This window comes from Cervus elaphus, chromosome 23 (assembly GCF_910594005.1).
Source record: "Cervus elaphus chromosome 23, mCerEla1.1, whole genome shotgun sequence".
NCBI lineage: Eukaryota > Metazoa > Chordata > Mammalia > Artiodactyla > Cervidae > Cervus > Cervus elaphus.
Window position 1 is genome coordinate 64,271,981 of NC_057837.1, and position 18,794 is coordinate 64,290,774.

General features: G+C 49.3%; 1 protein-coding gene across 4 annotated transcripts in view; it reads left to right on the top strand.

Annotated features, from left to right (window-relative positions):
- The window catches only part of CEP250 (centrosomal protein 250), a 46,963-nt gene that overhangs the window by 9,628 nt on the left and 18,541 nt on the right, over nt 1-18,794 (top strand). For 2 of the 4 annotated variants that reach the window (XM_043883558.1, XM_043883557.1), the window contains exons 4-20: nt 3-85; nt 312-477; nt 1,234-1,340; nt 1,590-1,844; nt 3,282-3,378; nt 6,049-6,150; nt 6,657-6,818; nt 7,349-7,527; nt 8,117-8,299; nt 10,228-10,372; nt 11,188-11,334; nt 12,445-12,675; nt 13,693-13,886; nt 14,108-14,235; nt 14,684-14,853; nt 17,198-17,365; nt 17,763-17,897. In XM_043883558.1, the coding sequence (XP_043739493.1) occupies nt 3-85; nt 312-477; nt 1,234-1,340; nt 1,590-1,844; nt 3,282-3,378; nt 6,049-6,150; nt 6,657-6,818; nt 7,349-7,527; nt 8,117-8,299; nt 10,228-10,372; nt 11,188-11,334; nt 12,445-12,675; nt 13,693-13,886; nt 14,108-14,235; nt 14,684-14,853; nt 17,198-17,365; nt 17,763-17,897 (2,652 nt within the window). Of the gene's footprint in view, nt 1-2; nt 86-306; nt 478-1,233; nt 1,341-1,589; nt 1,845-3,281; nt 3,379-6,048; nt 6,151-6,656; nt 6,819-7,348; nt 7,528-8,116; nt 8,300-10,227; nt 10,373-11,187; nt 11,335-12,441; nt 12,676-13,692; nt 13,887-14,107; nt 14,236-14,683; nt 14,854-17,197; nt 17,366-17,762; nt 17,898-18,794 lie in introns of those variants that run through there. The other 2 variants (XM_043883559.1, XM_043883560.1) reach the window with 2 other exon arrangements.

An 18,794-nucleotide genomic window follows, 5' to 3' on the forward strand; every position in this document is an offset into this window, starting at 1 on the left:
AGGGACCGATCCCTCAAAGGTGGGAAAGCGTGGAAGAGCCAAACCTGGAACAGCTGCTAATCCGATTGGAGGAGGAACAACAGAGGTGATGGGCCCCAACTTTCTGGCCTGGGTGGTTGGCCAGCGGGTGGAGAAGGCTGATGGAAAACCTCTGTCTCGAGGGCTGACATGGTTTAGAACCAAGGACTTCAGTCTTAGCCCTCCAGGTCCTGGCAATGGAAAGTTCCAGTGGTTGTCGTCTTACTCCAAGAGGTCCAGGGGGTTGGCTCAGACCTTTGTTTAGTACTTGCTCCTACCCCTCCCCAGTGCAGGTGTGAGAGTCTAGCAGAGGTGAACACCCAGCTTCGGCTGCACATGGAAAAAGCTGACGTGGTGAATAAAGCGCTTCGGGAAGATGTGGAAAAATTGACAGTCGACTGGAGCCGGGCCCGGGATGAGCTAATGAGGAAGGAGAGCCAGTGGCAGATGGAGCGGGAGGTAAGAGAAAAGGGGCGGGGATGGTGAGAGGAGGGCTTGCATGCTGGGCACTGCCTGGTCGGTGCCAGAAGGAATGGGTTAACTTCAGGACCTGGATGGGAGCTGAGCTATAGTTTAAGTCTCTGGCCGTCCTTAGCACTCCTGCTGGCAGCTCAGCCCTGCTCCGGCCGTCAGCTTCATTCTGTCCTTACCTACCCAGTCCAGGTTTTGCTGGCAGGTAGCATGATACTCAGAGCAACTCTGTTCCTGCATTAATGACTTGCTCAGATTTTAGATGGATCTCAAAGTTTAGACTCCCCTCGTCTGGAAGTCTGCAAGCTAGATGCCAATGAGGTAGCTATTGAAATTGAATGGGAAGACATTTTCAGATCCCAATTAAAGGAAACTAATGTTGCCTGAGCCATTGCTCTGTGCCAGGCTTTGTATTGGGTGATTTATATATATTGTATCATTTAATCCTCATAAATCTGTGCTGATGATGGTAATAGCTCTCATTGGTTGAGCAGCTACTGTTTATCCTCTTCTAATCTAGCTCAGGGAAGGCTGTATAGCATCCCAGGCCCTCTGACCTCTTGAATCCCTCTGCTAATTTTATTAAACACTTCAGCATCACTGGAACATAGACACCCATTCATAAGCTGTCTCCTGTAAGTCCCTCCTTCCCTTCCCTGCAATAGTCGGGAGGGATCCAGGACTCCTGTGTTGACAAACGATGTCCTCTGCCCTTTGATATGACCTCGGTTTCTGAACACACAGTTCTTCAAGGGCTACCTGAAAGGGGAGCACGGTCGCCTTCTGGGTCTATGGCGGGAGGTGGTGACTTTCCGACGCCACTTCCTGGAAATGAAGTCAGCCACTGACAGGTCAGTGTGGGGATAAGACGGGAGAAGGTTTGCCCCTGCCGTCTCTAGATTTGTGACAGTGGGTTGCTTTAGAAGGGAGGGGTCAGGTTGGGGGGGGGGGAGGGCAGGGGTGGAGAGTTGGTGGGGAGGGATGAAGTTGTTGGATTCTAATGGTTTTCCCAGACCCGCTCTTCCTGGGGCCTGACGTCTACTTGCCCATTCCTGTCCCTGGTCCCTGTCGGAGTCTGCTCTTTCCTTCCCTGGACTCAGAGACCTGACGGAGCTCAAGGCTGAGCATGCAAGGCTTTCGGGGTCCCTGTTGACCTCTTGCCTGCGCCTGACTGTGGGAGTACCACCGTCTCGGGAGTCTGATGGATCTGGGAGACTGAATGGAAATGAGCCGTCCCAGCTGATGCTGCTACTAGCCAAGACCCAGGAACTGGAGAGGGAAGCCCATGAAAGGAGCCAGGAGTTAATACAGCTGAAGAGTCAAGGGGATCTGGAGAAGGCGGAGCTTCAGGATCGGTGAGATGGGCTGGGTCCGAGAAGGGGATCACTTGGGGAAAGTCGACTCCTTTGGGGAGTCAAGCAGGCGGGGGAGACCTGAACAGCCCTCCTCCCACAAGAGGGGAAGGAGATGTGCCAGAGGAGGGTCTAGCATGAAAGCCAGGGCCGCAGCTGGGGCCATGTCGCTGCCCTCAGACTATCTCACAGCTCGGTTTCCCTCCTGTTGACTCACAAAGCTGGCAGTGACTCTATACCAAACTACTTGCCATTCCCAGAACAGCCAAGCTCCTCCACGTTCCCTGCCTTTGTAGATGCTGGCCTTGGCCTGGAATGCCTCCCTCCCTCCTCTCTCTGCCTTATCCTTTAAGGCATAGTTCAAATGTCACCTCTTCTATGACCTCAATAGCCTGTTACATTACCCCACCATGGTCTTTTGAACTGCTTGTTATAGCATTGATTATTTATTAATAGTTTTTTAATTTCATTGATGATTTAGCTTTTTTCTTTTCTTTTTCTTTGGTAAGGCTCTTTTATTTTATGGATTATAATAAAATTTATATTTAAAAAAAATGAGAAGGGCAGGGACATAAGCAAAGAGCTCTATTTGAATCCTCTCCTGACAGAGTTCAGTTTATACCCCATGGCTAGGGTAGTGTCACCACCTATCGGTGGCGTGTGCAAATTGCAGTTTATTTTGTTGGGTTGTGAAGGCACTGGAAAGCACAGAGAATGTCTTAGCAAAGTTGTGTGACCTAGTGCTTTGCACTTCACCTGCCATATAGTAGACAATTAGTAAATGCTTATTTAGTGATACAATAACTAAATGAGTGACTGTATTGTAAGTTCAGGCTCTTAAAGATGATACAGAATCAAATTATGAAGACTTTGAAACATAAATTAAACTCCTGGATGAGTTCATTCAATAAATATTTGTTAAGGTACCCATATAATACCAGATGGCCCTCCAGGATAAAGGTGATAAAGAGGCCTGGTGATTTCCCTGAACTTTGAGGTTAAGATCAGGGAGGTTGACCATAATCTCTCCCAAATTGCCCCTCCTTTTTCTCTATCAGAGTTAGAACCTTGGGCTGGAGGGACCTTGGAACTATCCCATGTGGCACTTCTGATGTTCTCATTGGCTTCAGGGTGCTTGACTTCAAGATCAAGCGGGGCCTGGAGGGGCCTGGGCCAGGGCTTTCCTTCAGCTCTCGGGCCCCCAAACAAGTGTTCCAGACTTGAGATGTGGTAAATCCCTGCATGTGTCTGAGTGGCGTTTGGCTTCCCCCGCTGAGTTCAAGGCTACAGCATCATGCATTCAGGGAGTACAGGGGCCGGGGGCGCCCAAGGGTCTCTGGGGAGCCTGCAGGCGGGGGGTCTGTGTCGGGCTGGGGGTGTGCTGCATAGGTGTCCACATCCGTGGGTGCCCAGGCGCCAGACTTGTGCTCTTCTCATCAGGGTGGCCGAGCTCTCTGCCCTGCTGACCCAGTCTCAGAAGCAAAATGAAGATTACGAAAAGACGGTGAAGGCTCTGAGAGAGACGATGGAGACCCTGGTACGTGATCCTTCATTCTGGCAAGGAGTTGGGAGTGGGCCTGTGGGTTCCTGTCCTTTATGGACAGAGAGTGCAGGATATCTTAAACGTTCCTTGATGAAATCCCCTGAAGTGACAAAATTAATTTTGGTCCCATCTGAAAATTAATTAACTCATTCATTTACCTATTAATAAACGTTAGCCGTCTACTCTTTCTACTATGGGCTTCCCAAGTGGCTCAGTGGTAAAGAGTCTTCCTGGCAATGCAGGCAGGAGATGTGGGTTTGATCCCTGGGTCAGGAAGATCCCCCTGGAGAAGGAAATGGCAACCCACTCCAATATCCTTGCTTGGAAAATTCCATGGACAGAGGAGACTGGTGGCTACTGTCCATGAAGTCATAAAGAGCCAGACACGACTCAGGAACTTAACAGCAACAGCATCATCCCTATTACTTTCTTAGGGGAACTTTGCAGTATGTCCTCTTCTGAGAGAGTGGGACATACATGAAGAGGCACAGTGGCCAAGTAGGAGGGGGTGGAGGGGAACATGTAGAGAGATTCAAAACCTACTGATACAAGAAACACCTGAGGAGCATGGTGGTGGGTTGCCTGGTGGAGAAGGGCTTGAGGAAGACATGATGGCTGCCTTCACGTAACTGAAGGACTGACACCAGGGAAGAGAGTTGGTTTGTTTAATGTATGCCAGGGGGCCACAAGCCCTGCCAGTGACTAGAAGTTACTTGGCTGCAGCTAGAGCTGCTTGGTAGTTGAACTGTCTGCTTTGTGAAGGAGTGAAGTCCATGATAACATCTGCCAACGGTGTTATCAAAGGGATTCTCTTAGGTTTGAAGTCAGAACCTCTGGCTTGGTTCCACATTTTCTTCCATCTCTAGAAGTTTAAGTATCTCTGACTCTAGGTGAATCCTGAACCACTATGCATATCCCTAGTCTTCTCATCCAAACTGAGATCAGCTGGGAAGCAAACTTGCTTATGCCTTTTTGCTTCCATTGTGTTCAGGAAATTGCAGATTCAGATGTTCTCATGGGCCCAAATACTATAAATGAGTCAAGCAGGTTCAACTGTAAGAATTCTGATTTTTCCCATATTGTCATATTTAGTACAACACAGGACACTTGATCCCAGTACACAGGAATAAAAGAGGAGAGGTGGGGACTGCAGGACCCTGAGACATATTTGTCCCGTCTGGAGGAGGCATCCACTGTTCAACTGTAAGAAATAATTGCCATGTAGGAATGAGGCCTTAGGTCCATCTAGTCAAAGCTATGGTCTTTCCAGTAGTCATGTATGGATGTGAGAGTTGGACCATAAAGAAGGCTGAGCACCAAAGAATTGATGCTTTTGAACTGTGGTGTTAGAGAAGACTTCTGAGAGTCCCTTGAATTGCAAAGAGATCAAACCAGTCCATCCTAAAGGAAATCAGTCCTGACTATTCATTGGAAGGACTGATGCTGAAGCTGAAGCTCCAGTACTTTGGCCACTTGATACAAAGAGCCAACTCACTGGAAAAGACCCTGATGCTGCAAAAGACTGAAGGCAGGAGGAGAAGGGGATGACAGAGGATGAGATGGTTGGATGGCATCAGTGACTCGATAGACATGAGTTTGAGCAAACTCCAGGAGATAGTGAAGAACAGGGAAAGCTGGCCTGCTGCAGTCCATGGGGTCACAGAGTTGGACACGACTGAGCAACTGAACAGTAATAGCAATAGGGATGGGGCTGGTGTGGCCCATTTGTTAACTTTTTGAGAGATGCCAGAAATGTAGATTTTTATGAACTTCTCAGCTTATAAAAATCTCTCAATTTACAAATGTTGGTTCAGATTTTGCATAGGCCAAAAAAAAAAAAAAACAAACAAAAACAAACCCATAGCTGCAAATCTTTGTCTTTAGGTCTTCACTAGCACAATAAGATAGGAAAGTTAGTTAAGGCGCTCAGTCGTGTCCGACTCTTTGCGACCCCATGGACTGTAACCCACCAGGCTTCTCCGTCCATGGGATTCTCCAGGCAAGAATACTGGCGTGGGTTGCCATTTCCTTCTCCAGGGGATCTTCCCAACCCAGGGATCGAACCCAGGTCTCCCGCATTGCAGGCCGACGCTTTAACCTCTGAGCCACCAGGGAAGCAAGGAGGAGGGAAATTTTGAGAGTTCAAATTTACTACTGGCCTTCCTTAGGGCTAGAGGTTCCTCTGGCCTTAGGTCTCACAAGTCCATTTGCTGTCCAGAGACAGCAGCCATCCTTCATCCAGTGATAGTTCACATTTAACGAACATTTGCTTTGTGACAGGCACTGTGTTGAGTAATTTATATGCAATTTTTTCGTTCAAGTCTGGGAACAAATCTATGAAGTAGTTGCTGTTAATTATTCCTATTTTAAAGAGAAGGAACCTCAAAGAAGGAGTTGCCTAAGGTTACCAGGCTAGAAAGTGACAGAGAAAGAATGCTAATCTGGACAGCTGACTTTCGGAGCCCTTAAACCCTTAATCTGAACTCTCAGTGACCACGTCACATTGTCCGCAGGGTCCTAGGACAGCGTTAGCATTCCTGTGTGGTCAGGGGAAAAGTAGGGGTGACAGAAGAGACAGAAGGAGACTGGTTGATTTGGGGGCCTGAAATGGTAAATCCTCCTCTGAAAGTTTGGCTCAGAGGCTCCATTTTGTTCCCTGTTCAGGAGGCAAATCACGCAGAATTAATGGAACATGAGGCATCTCTTAGTAGGAACGCCCAAGAGGAGAAGTTGTCTTTACAACAAGTGATCCAGGATATAACCCAGGTACCAGTCAGCCTCCTGTTCACAGCGACATGTCCAGCCTCCCCTTACCCAGGCCTCCCTGTCCTCTCAGGTGCGTCTTGGGGAGTTTGGACGGAGGCTCTTGTGGGAATGAGTTCTCTGGGTATGTTTGAAAACTGGAACCCTAAGCTAAGCTTTTGTGAGCTGGCCCTGCCTGCTAAAACAGGCCCTTGTTCTTACTGCCGGCTGCAGTTCTCAGACAGCCGCGGGATTCAATAACCTCTTCTTCCTTAATTTATTCATGGAGTGTTGAAGGGGTGCTCCAGCCCTGATGCTCACCCTGGGTTTGGGTGACTGATGGTAAACAGTTGATGTGAGGAATTGAAGGAACCCAAACTTTTTTGCTCTTAGATGCCCTCTTCCCACCCCCCAGGGAGAGGACCTAGGAGAAAGAAAACATCAGGTTTGTCCAGGCTGGAGTGTGAATCTTCTGCATGGACTCTAGGCCTTGGTCAGTGAGATGGTGACCCTGCCGTGTTGGGTTTCAGGCCATGGTAGAAGAAGAGGACAGTATGGCCCATGGTTCTAGTCACGAGAGCTCCTTGCAGTTGGACCCCAGTAGCTTTTCCTCCCAGTTTGATTCCCAGCAGCCAGACAAGGCTGTCTCTCTGGTGCGTTTGGTACTGACTCAGAGACGCCAGGCTCTGCAGGTAAGAACCCCACACTCTTCCTCAGCCGTGGGGACTGGTGTCTAAACTGACTTGGGCCCCGGGTACCCTCTTAGCCCAGACTGCCTCTTTCACTACATTGACCTGACATGAGGAGTTTTGTCAACACCCTGAAGTGCCCTTTGGAATCTCTGGGTCTCCCCAACTGTGCTGGTGGGGAGCCAGCACACTCCCCACGCCACTGGCATGCCCCACTTTGATGCACTTAACACTTCACCGTGCAAAGTGGAGCCCCGGGGAGTGTGGGTAAGTGTTCTCCAGTTCTAAGGGTCCCAGCCCTACTCACCACTAACCCACCTTCCACATGGTACATTTGAAGATGATGAACTCTGAGACTCTGAGAGCCACAGAACCCGGTCACCTCTGATGCTCTGTTGCCTCAGCTAGTCTCATCTTTATTCACAACTTACCTTGGTCACACCCTTGCCCAGCCCTGCTTCCAGGCTTCTGACATCCCTGCTCTGCCCTGCCCTCTTGCTCACCACCTCCCTTCTGCCCCTCTCCCTCCGCAGGACCTAAGGCAGCAGCTGTCAGGCTGCCAGGAAGCTGTGAGCTCCTGGCAACAGCAGCATCTCCAGTGGGAGGAAGAGGGGGAAGCCCTGAGACAGCGGCTGCAGCAGCTCACGGGGGAGCGGGACACCCTGGCAGGGCAGACGGTGGACCTGCAGGGGGAGGTGGACTCTCTCAGCAGGTGAGTGGGGACTGTTTGTCCCCCAGCTTCCTCCTGGGCTTAGTCCTCACCCAGCCTTTTCCCACTCCCATCGTGTGTGTGTGTGGTTGGCAGACCCAGGGCTGCTCAGGCCTGCCTGGCCTTGCATTCTGCTGGCTCCTGCTCACTCAGTTTTGGATCTTTGTGATGATTTAGGAGGAAAAAAAACAGTTTCGAGACTTCCCTGGTGGTCCAGTGGTTACAAATCCACCTTGCGGTGTAAGGGACCAGGGTTCGATACCTGGTCAGGGAACTAAGATCCTGTATGTCGCAGAGCAACTAAGCCCAAGCACCGAAATAAGAGAGCCCACACGCAGCAACCTGAGAGTCCGTGTGCCCCAATGAAAGATCCACACAATGCAACAAAGATCCCGTGTGCTACAGCTAAGACCTGTTGGAGCCAAATATATAGATACTAAAAAAAAAAAAAAACGACAAATTTCCTTCTCAAAAGGAAAGATGAGATATTTAAAGGAAGCAGATACCCCTCTCCTTTGACCCTCTGCTGTCTGCTTCCAGGAGGGTTTTTAGGTTCCAGGGTTTGTGCTCACGTCTGGCCTCCTTCTTCCAGGGAGCGAGAGCTGCTGCAGAAGACCAGGGAGGAGCTGCAGCGGCAGTTGGAGGTGCTGGAGCAGGAGGCGTGGCGACTGCGGAGGACCAACATGGAGCTCCAGCTGCAGGGCGACTCTGCTCAGGGCGAGAAGGAGGAGCAGCAGGAAGAGCTGCACCTGGCCGTCCGAGAGAGGGCGCGTCTGTGCGTGTGGCAGTCCCCTCCCTCCCTGGCCCCGTCCCTCCTCACCCTGAGAAAGCGGAGTTAACGGAAGCTGCGTGTGCAGTGGGTTCAGCTTAGCTTACCGCTCCACCCTTGGCAGAAGGATGAATGCACAAAGTTCATCCAGGCTCTGCTGAGCACCCAGAGGAACTGAGGCCCCGTAGGGGGAAACGAAATAAATAAGACACTGACCTCAAGCAGTTTGCAGTGTAATGGGGAAGTCAGACAAGTAAACTGTGGCCAGGTGAAGCATGAGCTAAAAAGAGCTTCAATCTAGGTCCTCTGGGAGAATAGGGGTAACAGTTCGTTACTGAAAGCTGCACGGAGGAGAGGGTCGCTGCTGAGCTGGGCCTTAATGTATTTTGGTTGGTAGAGAGCAGGACAAGGCCTAAAGGAACAGATTAGCAAAGAAAAGGAGGTGGGAAGGTGCATGGCGTGTTCAGAGGAGAACAGTCTGGCCAAAGAGTAGGACTGGTCCTGGGAAGTAATGGGAAATGAGCTGGTCAAGAAAGGGAATTCCAAGGATTTCCCTGGTGATCCAGTGGCTAAGGCTCCAAGCTCCCAATGCAGGAGAGCCAGGTTTGTTCCCTGGTCAGAGAACTAGATCTCTCAGCCTGCAACTAAAGATCCAGCATGCTGCAACTAAGACCTGGTACACCCAAATAAATAAATATTTTTTTTTTAAAAAAGGAAATTCCAGAGTAAAGGGACCCAGCTTATCTGTAAATTCCTCAAAATGATATCATAGAAAAAGCAAGAACTTTAGAGCTGGGCAGAAGCTAGGTTTAGTTAATTGCTCTGGCCACTTGGACGGGTTAATTTATTTGTAAAATAGGAGTGATGATATTTCCCTTGAAGGGTCATTGGGAGGATTAAAACTGTTTTACAGAATGCCAGCACAGAGCATGGCCTGTGGTAGGTCTTCAGTACCTGGTAACGGGGGTTGTATTTTCTTCATCTTTGGTACCTCCTCTCCTTTCCTGTTCCCCAGCTCCTTGCACCTAATGGTCACAAACGATGGAATCCTGAAGGGCTACTCTAAGGATCATGACTGGTGCAAGGAAGGGTCTCCCTATACCAAGGCAAAGAACCAACAATCTGCAAAGATAGTTTTATGTCTTTAAATTTAAATTGTTTGGCTCAATAATACATTTATTAATATTTCTATGATTCAAGGGGCTTCCCTGTGGGTCAAGTGGTTAAGAGTCCGCACTTGTGTTGCAAGGGGCACAGGTTTCATCTCTGTTCGAGGGGGTTAAGACCAAGTATGACACATGGTGTGGCCAAAAAAAAAATTTTTTATGTAATTCAAAAGTCAAAACTATTTTAAAAGGTATACACAGAGAGAGTATTTGTCCCTTCTGCTTCATCCATCCCATATCCCTTCCTTTTGTGTGAAATCACTTAAATTAATTTCTTGTTCATATTTCTAGTGGTGCCTTATGCAAATGTGTGCATATATTCGTATTTCCCCCAGTTTCTTGCGTAAAAGACAGCGCGCCACATATACTGTTCTGTACCTTGCTTTTTTCACATTGTGTCTTGGAGATCCCTCCTTAACAGTTTTTAGAGACCACCTTCATTCTTTTGTATCACAAAAGCAAATCAGTTCAGTTCAGTCGCTCAGTTGTGTCCAACTCTTTGCGACCCCATAGACTGCAGCACGCCAGGCCTCCCTGTCCCAGAGTTTACTCAAACTCATGTTCATTGAGTCTGTGATACCATCCAACCATCTCATCCTCTGTTGTCCCCTTCTCCTCTCGCTTTCAATCTTTCTCAGCATCAGTGTCTTCCCATATGAGTCAGTTCTTCGCATCAGATGGCCAAAGTATTGGAGTTTCAGCTTCAACATCTTTCGGGATACGGCCACTCCCTAAGATTTCCTCTAGCCCTCTTCTCTTTCTCATTAGTCAGGAGACGCTGGCAGTCCTGGAAGCCAAACAGTCTGAGTCCCTCAGTGAACTGATCTCCCTTCGGGAAGCCCTGGAGTCCAGTCGCCTAGAAGGGGAGCTGCTGAGGCAGGAGCAAACAGAAGTGACCGCCGCGCTGGCCAGGGTGCGTGGGCCTCCCCCCCACTGGCTGGGTGGGGCGGGCGGCTTGGAAAGTTGATTGTTTCTAGGAAAAGGGTATGCAACCTGCGTCATTCTTCACTTTGTAAGCCATGGCCCTTCCTATTTTGTGCCTCAGTTGCTAGTTTCTGTCCCTCCCAACAGACTATATTGGAATTAGAATGATTTTCTAAAGTATAAATCTGGTCAAGTCAGTCTCTTTCCTAAAACCATTCAGTGGCTCCCCAGCTCCTTGGTGTCACACTCCCAGCCCTCTGCCCGCTGCCACCTTTCCTAGCCTCCGTATCACCCGAGATCCCTGTCCTCACTCCTCCTATGCCTTTACTAAGTACATTCTCCATGGTACTCATTCCCTTGTGACTCTAACACTCTGTATGAACTCTTCCCTTTGCCTGAACTGCTTCTTTCCTTCCCCTTTAACTGCAAACCATTCCTCATCTCTCAGTGTCCAGCTTCACTGTCAACTCTTCAACCAAGCACTTTTTGACTCTTTCCAATTGAACGAATGTTTTCTTTGAGGCCCCAGAGCACTTTGTGTTTCCGTTGTCTGTGGTGTCATCACAGTTGTGGTTGTTTATATATCCTGATGTCTGTGCCTCCATCATGTGAGTTCCTCTTTCACTCTTCAATGAATGCATGGGAGAGTGAATGAATGGAATGAAGGGAAAAGTTTAAAATGTAAGGGAGGGAATGAAGTGTTAACTACTGTCTGTACACAGGAAGCAGCAGGTGTTGGGGATGTGAGCTGTTCACTGTTGCAGGGAAACTGGGAAAAGAAACTCTTTAACTGTCTGTTTTTAGGCAGAACAGTCAATTGTGGAGCTGTCCAGTTCTGAGAACAGCCTGAAGGCTGAGGTCGCTGATCTTCGGGCTGCAGCTGTCAAACTCAGTGCCTTAAATGAGGCTTTGGCCTTAGATAAAGTTGGACTGAACCAGCAGCTTCTCCAGGTGAGCAAAGATCTCTGACACACAGCGTAGGACTGGGCCCCAACCAAGGGCAGGACACAGCTGATGGCCTGTGACAAGGAACAGTGCTCAGATGGATCAGCCCAAGACAGATCAGCTCCCATGTAGTCCTGGAATGAGCAAAAGGAACACTTATAGTGCAGAGGAAAGCAAAGATTATAAGGCCCGGGCTCAACCATTGAAAGTAAATCCCTCCCACATCTACAGCAGGACTACCTTTGGGCTTTACAGTGAAATCACCAGGGCCAGGAAGGAAGTCCTAGAAGGAACTCTAGAAGGAAGACTAGGCTTTAATCCTGTTGTTTGAGATAACAGCAACCACCACAAAAGGATCTGCTGAAGAGCCCAAACCACAAAATCTTCTCTAGAGGTTACAGATGTAACATGTCTCAGACTTCCCTGGTGGTCCAGTGGTTAAGACTCTGAGCTTCCACTGCAGGGGGCATGGGTTCGATCCCTGGTGGAGGTACTAAGATCCTGCATGCTTCATGGTGCTAGAAAAACAAACTGAACAGATTTAACTGTCTGTTCAATCACTCTTGTTCCCTTGAGCACCAGAAATATTCTATGTTCCCTTATCCTGAATTCTTCAAGAGCAGGATTTTGCCTTTTTTTTTTGTTTGTTTATTTATTTTTTTGGCTGTGCTAGGTCTTTGTTGCTGCCCAGGCTTTTCTCTAGTTGCTCGGCAGGGCTTCTGTGGCTTCTCCTGTTGCAGCATGACATGTGAGCTTCAGTAGTTACAGCTCATGGGCTCCAGAGCAGAAGTTCAATAGTTGTGGCACACAAGCTTAGTTGCTCCAAGACATGTGGGATCTTCCTGGATCAGGAATTAAACCCATTGGCAGGCAGATTCTTCACTGAGCCATCAGGGAAGTCCAGGATTTTGCCTTTTTTGTCTCTGTCCCCAACATCTAGTACTTGCAGTAAAGGCTCTAGACCCCAAATGTGTGCTTGGTCCTCCTCTCCCATAAGCACTCCTGTATCCTTCTGTGGGGAACAGAGTCATATATTTCATGTAGACTTCTGTCTCACCTCTTCATCTCTAAACCATAACCCTTTGTCTCTGATGCCCTTCCCTTTTTGGCTAGTAGTTAGAACAGGAGAACCAGTCTGTGTGCAGGAGGATGGAGGCAGCAGAGCAGGCGAGAAGCGCTTTGCAGGTGGACCTGGCAGAGGCCGAGAGGAGCAGGGAAGCCCTGTGGGAAAAGAACACCCATCTGGAGGCCCAGCTGCAGAAAACAGAAGAGACCAGGGCGGAGCTGCAAGCGGATCTCAGGGGCATCCAAGAAGAGAAGGAAGAAATTCAAGAGAAACTAAGCGAGGTGGGAAGATAAAACTGCTACCGTCTCATGAAAGTATATAATACATGCTCACTGTAAAAAAACGAAAACACTACAGAAATGATTCAGGAAGGGAAAATCTCATTTCCTAGAAATGACCAGCATTACTATTAATAGTTTGGTGTACATCTTCCAGTTTCTTAAAGGAATTCCTAAAAATCCCTCACTTATGCCCCATTGCTTCACATCCATCAGTTTGAGTTAGACGCCTCTCCGGTGTTCTCTGATAATACGTCATGTTTATTCAACCACCACAGCCTTCGTACTGTATTATGATTATCTGTTTACATGTCTCCACCATTAGACCAAAAGCTCCTTGAAGCAAGGCTATGTCTTATTTGTTTTTAATCCCTCCAGCTTTTAGCACAGTGTCTAACACATGGCAAGGCACTCCGTGAGTTTTTTCTGAACCAATGACCCAACTCAAAGGTGATCTTTCTTCCCTACCAAACTTCTCGTTGACCTAATAACTATATGTAATCTCCCCTCTCAGGGGTCTTCCCTGGTGACTCTGACGGTAAAGAATCTGCGTTCGATCCCTGGGTCAGGAGGATCGTCTGGAGAAGGGCATGGCAACCCACTCCAGTATTCTTGATGGAAAATCCCATGGACAGAGGAGACTGGCAGACTACAGTCCATGGGGTCACAAAGAGTCTGACACAACTGAGTGACTAACACTTTCACTTTCACTCTTCCCTTCTCAGAGTCTCTTTCTCAGGGCATTGATCACCTTCTTCGTGGTAATGTGTGTGTGTCTTACTTCTTAAGACTAAAAGCTCCTTAGAGGTAGATCTCTTGCCGCCCTAAGCACAGAGTCTTGCTCAAAGGAGAGCTTGTTTCCTGGACTGGGCACTCTGGGTAGATCAGGGAAATAGATATATGACCGTTGGTGTGAGAGGACAGCTCACAGAGGTGGGTCCAGTGACCCTAATCTGATGATAGCAGCCTGGGGGGGTGGTCCTGCCTCTGCACCTGTCTCATCAGTTCTGTACCCCCCAGACATATCACCAGCAGGAGGCAGCCTCAGGTCAGATGGAACAGCTAAAGCAAGAGACAAAGCGCCAGGAAGAGATGCTTGCCCGAGAAGTCCAGGAGAAGGAGGCTCTGGCACGGGAGAAGGCGGCTCTCGAGGTGCGGCTGCAGGCTGTGGAGCGAGACCGGCAGGAGCTCTCAGAACAACTGCTGGGGCTCAGGTAGGGCCCACCCCCAGTTCTGCCAGGGGCGGAGAGCTTTGCAAAGCAAGGCGTAGCCAAGCTGAGTTCCTTGTCCAAAGTGTATGGGGGTTTCAATGAGTTATGAGTTTGTAATTGCCCCCCTAGCTTCTCTAGGTGGCCAGTAGTTAGAACCCAACTCCTCTTAGGGAAGGGTAAGGGGCTTAATGGGTAAGAACTCTCCTGATTCCTGAACCTGACAGCTCAGCCAAGGAGGTACTGGAGAGCAGTCTGTTTGAGGCCCAGCAACAAAATTCTCTGGTAGAGGTCACCAAAGGGCAGCTGGAGGTCCAGATTCAAACTGTCACTCAAGCCAAGGAAGTAATCCAAGGTGAGAACCCAGCTGGGATGGGCACACTTCAGTCCACGGGGATACTAAAAGCCAGGAAGACGGTGGGAAGCTATTAGAGCCAGACCTAGGGCCTCCGAGGGGGCTTCCCTGGTGGCCCAGATGGTAATGAATCTGCCTGCAATGCAGGAGACCCAGGTTCAATCCCTGGGTCAGGCAGATCTCCTGGAGAAGGGAATGACCACCCACTCCAGTATTCTTGCCTGGAGAATCGCATGGACAGAGGAGTCTGGTAGCCTACAGTCCATGGAGTTGCAAAGAGTTGGACACGACTGAGTGACTAACACACACACACGTACATACACACATACACACACACATACACACCCAGCCTCTGAGATGGGAATTCCTCATGACGCCTGGGGAGGAGGGTGAAAGATGGGAGGGCAGAGGCTCAGAGACCAGACAGATCCTGTCCCTGGCATCCTAGGGGAAGTGAAGTGCCTGCAGCTGGAACTGGACACTGAACGGAGCCGGGCAGAGCAGGCACGGGACACAGCAGCTAGGCAGCTGGCCCAGGCTGAGCAAGAAGGGCGGGCTGCTCTGCAGCAGCTGAAGTCGGCCCATGAGGAGGAGGTGAATCGGCTCCAGGAGAAGTGGGTAGGTGGTGGATGTGGCCAGGGGGTGGGAGAGATGGACGTGGCCTCCAGGGTGTAAAGGGAGCAGAAGAATACCTTGGATAATTCTTGCCCAATTCAGAACTGTGTTTCCTTTGCTTTTTAATTATATAATTTAGTCCATTTGCTTTTATTGTGATTATAGGTATGTTTGGATTTATTTCTGTCATCTTTTGCTATTCATCTTGTCTTTTTACCTTTTGGGACGGGGAGATCACCTTAACTTCTTTTAGAGGGTTGTAGTGAATGATTAAGCTGTATTCTTTTCCTACCTTTTTTCTCTCTCTCTGCTACTTTGGATGATATGTACTGTGTTTTTTATTCTTTTAGTTATTCTTTAATATTTTAAAATACATACTTAATAGAATCTCAAGTTAATTGGTATATTTACCCTTTTCCTAAATGACACAGGATCACAGAACATTTTACCTGCTTTCACTCCTCCTCACCTATCAGCTGTATTAGTCAGTGTGTTTAGTTATTAGTAGTTTGTTAACACCATATGCTATGCCTTTTGATTATTTTATACAGTCAATCATTGCTTAGATATCCTGAAATTTTTTTTACAAGGTTTGTTTTTGCTCACCATTCCTTCTTGCATGTCGGGTTTTCTATTTGGCTTTATTTTCCTTCTTGAAGGAAGATAACCTTTGGTGAGGGTATGTTGGTATTTAATTGTCTGAAAATGTCTGTTTTACTTTTATTCATTTTGTTGTTGTTTAATCACTAAGTCATATCCAACTCTTTTGCAGCACCATGGACTGTAGCCCACCAGGCTTCCTTGTCCATGGGATTTCCCAGGCCAGAATAATGGAGTGGGTTGCCATTTCCTTCCCAGGAGATGTTCCTCACCCAGGGATCAAACCCTGCTCTCCTGCATTGCAGGCCGATTCTTTACCGTCTGAGCCACCAGGGAAGTCCTTAGTTCTGGAAGATCCCCTGGAGGAGAAAATGGCAACCCACTCCAGTATTCTTGCCTGGGAAATCCCATGGATAGAGGAGCCTGGTAGACTACAGTCCATGAGGTTGCAAAGAGTCGGACACAACTGAGTGGCTAACACTTATTTTTTTACCGAGAATTTATTTGTTTATATTTTGGCCATGCTGTGCAGCTTGCAAGATCTTAGTTCCCAGAGTAAGGATTAAACTTGTGCCCTCAGTAGTGAAAACACAGAGTCCTAACCACTGGACCGCCGGGGAATTCCCTATCCTCATTTTTATAGATGAGGAAACGGAGGCACAGAGATGCGATAGAAATTAACTGAGGTCATACTAGTAGTGCTGGAGTAAAGACTGCAACCCAGGGCAGCCTGGCTCCAGAGCCCCTCACCACCATCCTGAGATCCTGACAGAGGGGCTGGATTCATCCAGGAAATCAGGGAAGTCGGTCACTGGTGGACTCTGGGAGGACCGGGATGCTCCATCCTGACGGTCTTGGATCCTGTAGGAGACATCATAGCTAGACACAGCTAGACGTGGTCTGACTTCAGAAGGCTGACCCTGCCACTCTGAGCAGGGGAGAGGGACAACAGAGAATGAGTCCACCACCTGTTTGCTGTTACAACTGCCAAGCATGATGTGGTTAAAAATAGCAAATATTTGTAGCTTATATGAGGGACATTTGTACTTTAAAAAACAGTTACATGCATTATATCTTTTTTTTTTTGGTGGTATGGTATGGCATGCAGGATCTTAGTTCCCTGACCAGGGGTCGAACTTGTGCTCCCTGCATTGGGAGCACAGAGTCTTAACAACTGGACCACCAGGGATGTCCCTGTTTTTTTATCTTAATTTATGTATTTTATCTTTGGTTGTGTTGGGTCTTCATTGCTGCGTGCAGGCCTTCTCTAGCTTGCGGCGAGCAGGGGCTGCTCTTCATTACATTGCAGAGGCTTCTCTCGTTGCAGAGGACAGGCTTTAGGCACACAGGCTTCAGTCATTGTAGCATGTGGGCTCTGTAGCTGTGGCTCACAGGCTAAGTGGTTGTGGTACATGGTCTTAGTTGCCCCACGACATGTGGGATCTTCCCAGACCAGAGGTTGAACCCGTGCCTTCTGCGCTGGGAGTGCAGAGTCTTAACCACTGAACTGCCAAGGACACCCCTGATTTTTTTTTTTTTTCAAATAAATCTCACTTGATTCTCATAAAACTTGGCGAGATAGGCAAGGCAGGATAATTAGCCTCACCTCACAGATGAGAAAACAGGCTTGGTGAGCAAGACACCGAGGTCACACAGCCGGTGAGCCGTAGACTCACTCTCACCTGCTGCTCCTTTGCCTCCGCGCCTCACCCTCTCGGCTCAGTCAGTGTTTCCTTCGTACGACCAGGAAGAAGAGCGCTCCCAGCACCGGCAGGAACTGGAGAAGCTTCTGGAGAGCCTGGAGAGGGAGAAGATGGAGCTGGAAGCGAGGCTGAGGAAACAGCAGGCAGAAATGGAGGCAATGCGGACGCGGAGGGAGGAAGAGCGGGCCGAGGCCGAGAGTGCCCTGTGCCAGGTGGGTAGCTGGGAGGGCTGCGTGTTCCCTGTGACCCCCTGCCTCCGACCACTTCCTTCCAGCCCCCCGGGAGTGGGGCTACAGGGGCTTCCAGGCCTCCCACTCTGCCCCCGTGAGCAGGCGACCGGCACCGTTGGCTGCGGGGCTGGCCGTGTGTCCCACTTCCTGAGGGAGGGCCGCCGTTTACCACATCCTGTCAGCTTGCAAACCAGTGGCAATCTTCACACTTCCTGGTTCTCAGTCAGTGGTCCCAACCTTCCTCTGCCCTCAGCAGCCGCCGCCCCCCCCAACCCCATTTGCCAGAAGAACCTAGAGCACCTGGCGTGTCCCTGTGGCTTCGTGGATGAGCATGATGACCCCTGACCCAACAAGCCCCGGCCCTCCTGCCCCTTCACAGATGCAGCTCGAGACAGAGAAGGAGAGGGTGTCCCTCCTGGAGACGCTGCTGCAGACGCAGAAGGAGCTGGCAGAGGCCAGCCAACAGCTGGAGCGGCTGAGGCAGGACATGAAGGTCCAGCAGTTAAAGGAGCAGGTATGGGGGATGGTCCTGGGCAGGGAGAAAAGGGAGCGGCGATTCACTCCTTCACACTGTTTTGTTTTTCTTTTTTAAATATGTACTTATAGGGCTGTGTCAGGTCTTAGCTGCGGCACACAGGATCTTCTGTTGCAGTGTGCGGGCTTCTCTCTAGTTGTGGTGTGCAGGCTCCGTAGTTGCAGCAAGTGGGCTTAGCTGCCCTGTTACATGGGATCTTGGTTCCCCAACCAGGATCAAACCCAGGTCCCCTGCATAGACAGGTGGATTGTTGTTGTTGTTGTTGTTGTTGTTGTTTTGCTGCACTGGGTTTTGGTTTCTATGTACAGGCTTTCTGTATTTGTGGTGAGTGGGAGCTACTCTTCATTGCAGTGCTCGGGCTTCTCATTGGGGTGGCCTCGCTAGATCCCAGGCTCTATAGCACGGGCTCAGTAGTTGTGACCCACGGTTAGTTAGTTGCCCTGTAGCATGTCCAGCAGTCTTCCTGGACCAGGGATCAAACCCATGTCCCCTGCATTAGCAGGTGGATTCCTAGCCACTGGACCACCAGGGAAGTCCCCACTCTTTCACATTTGACCTGCTCTTTGGCACTTCTTTGCACCGGGCCCCGGGCTAGCTGCTGACACTTGACTAATAGAAAGGTGTGGCACAATGGTGAACGTGACAGTCGTGGTATTTTATAAAGTGGCAGAGAGGACACAGAATAAGTGAGATAACTGTAGGTTGCGATAAGGGCTGTAAAGGAAACGAATAGGCCGAGGTAACTGAGAGGGATTCAGGGAAGGCCTCTTTGGACAAAGGTGGTCAGTGGGGCCCTCACTGAGAAAGTGACATTTGAGCTGAGCCATGAAGGTTGAAAAGAGTCAGGTCCTTAAAACAGTAAGGGTGAACCTTGAA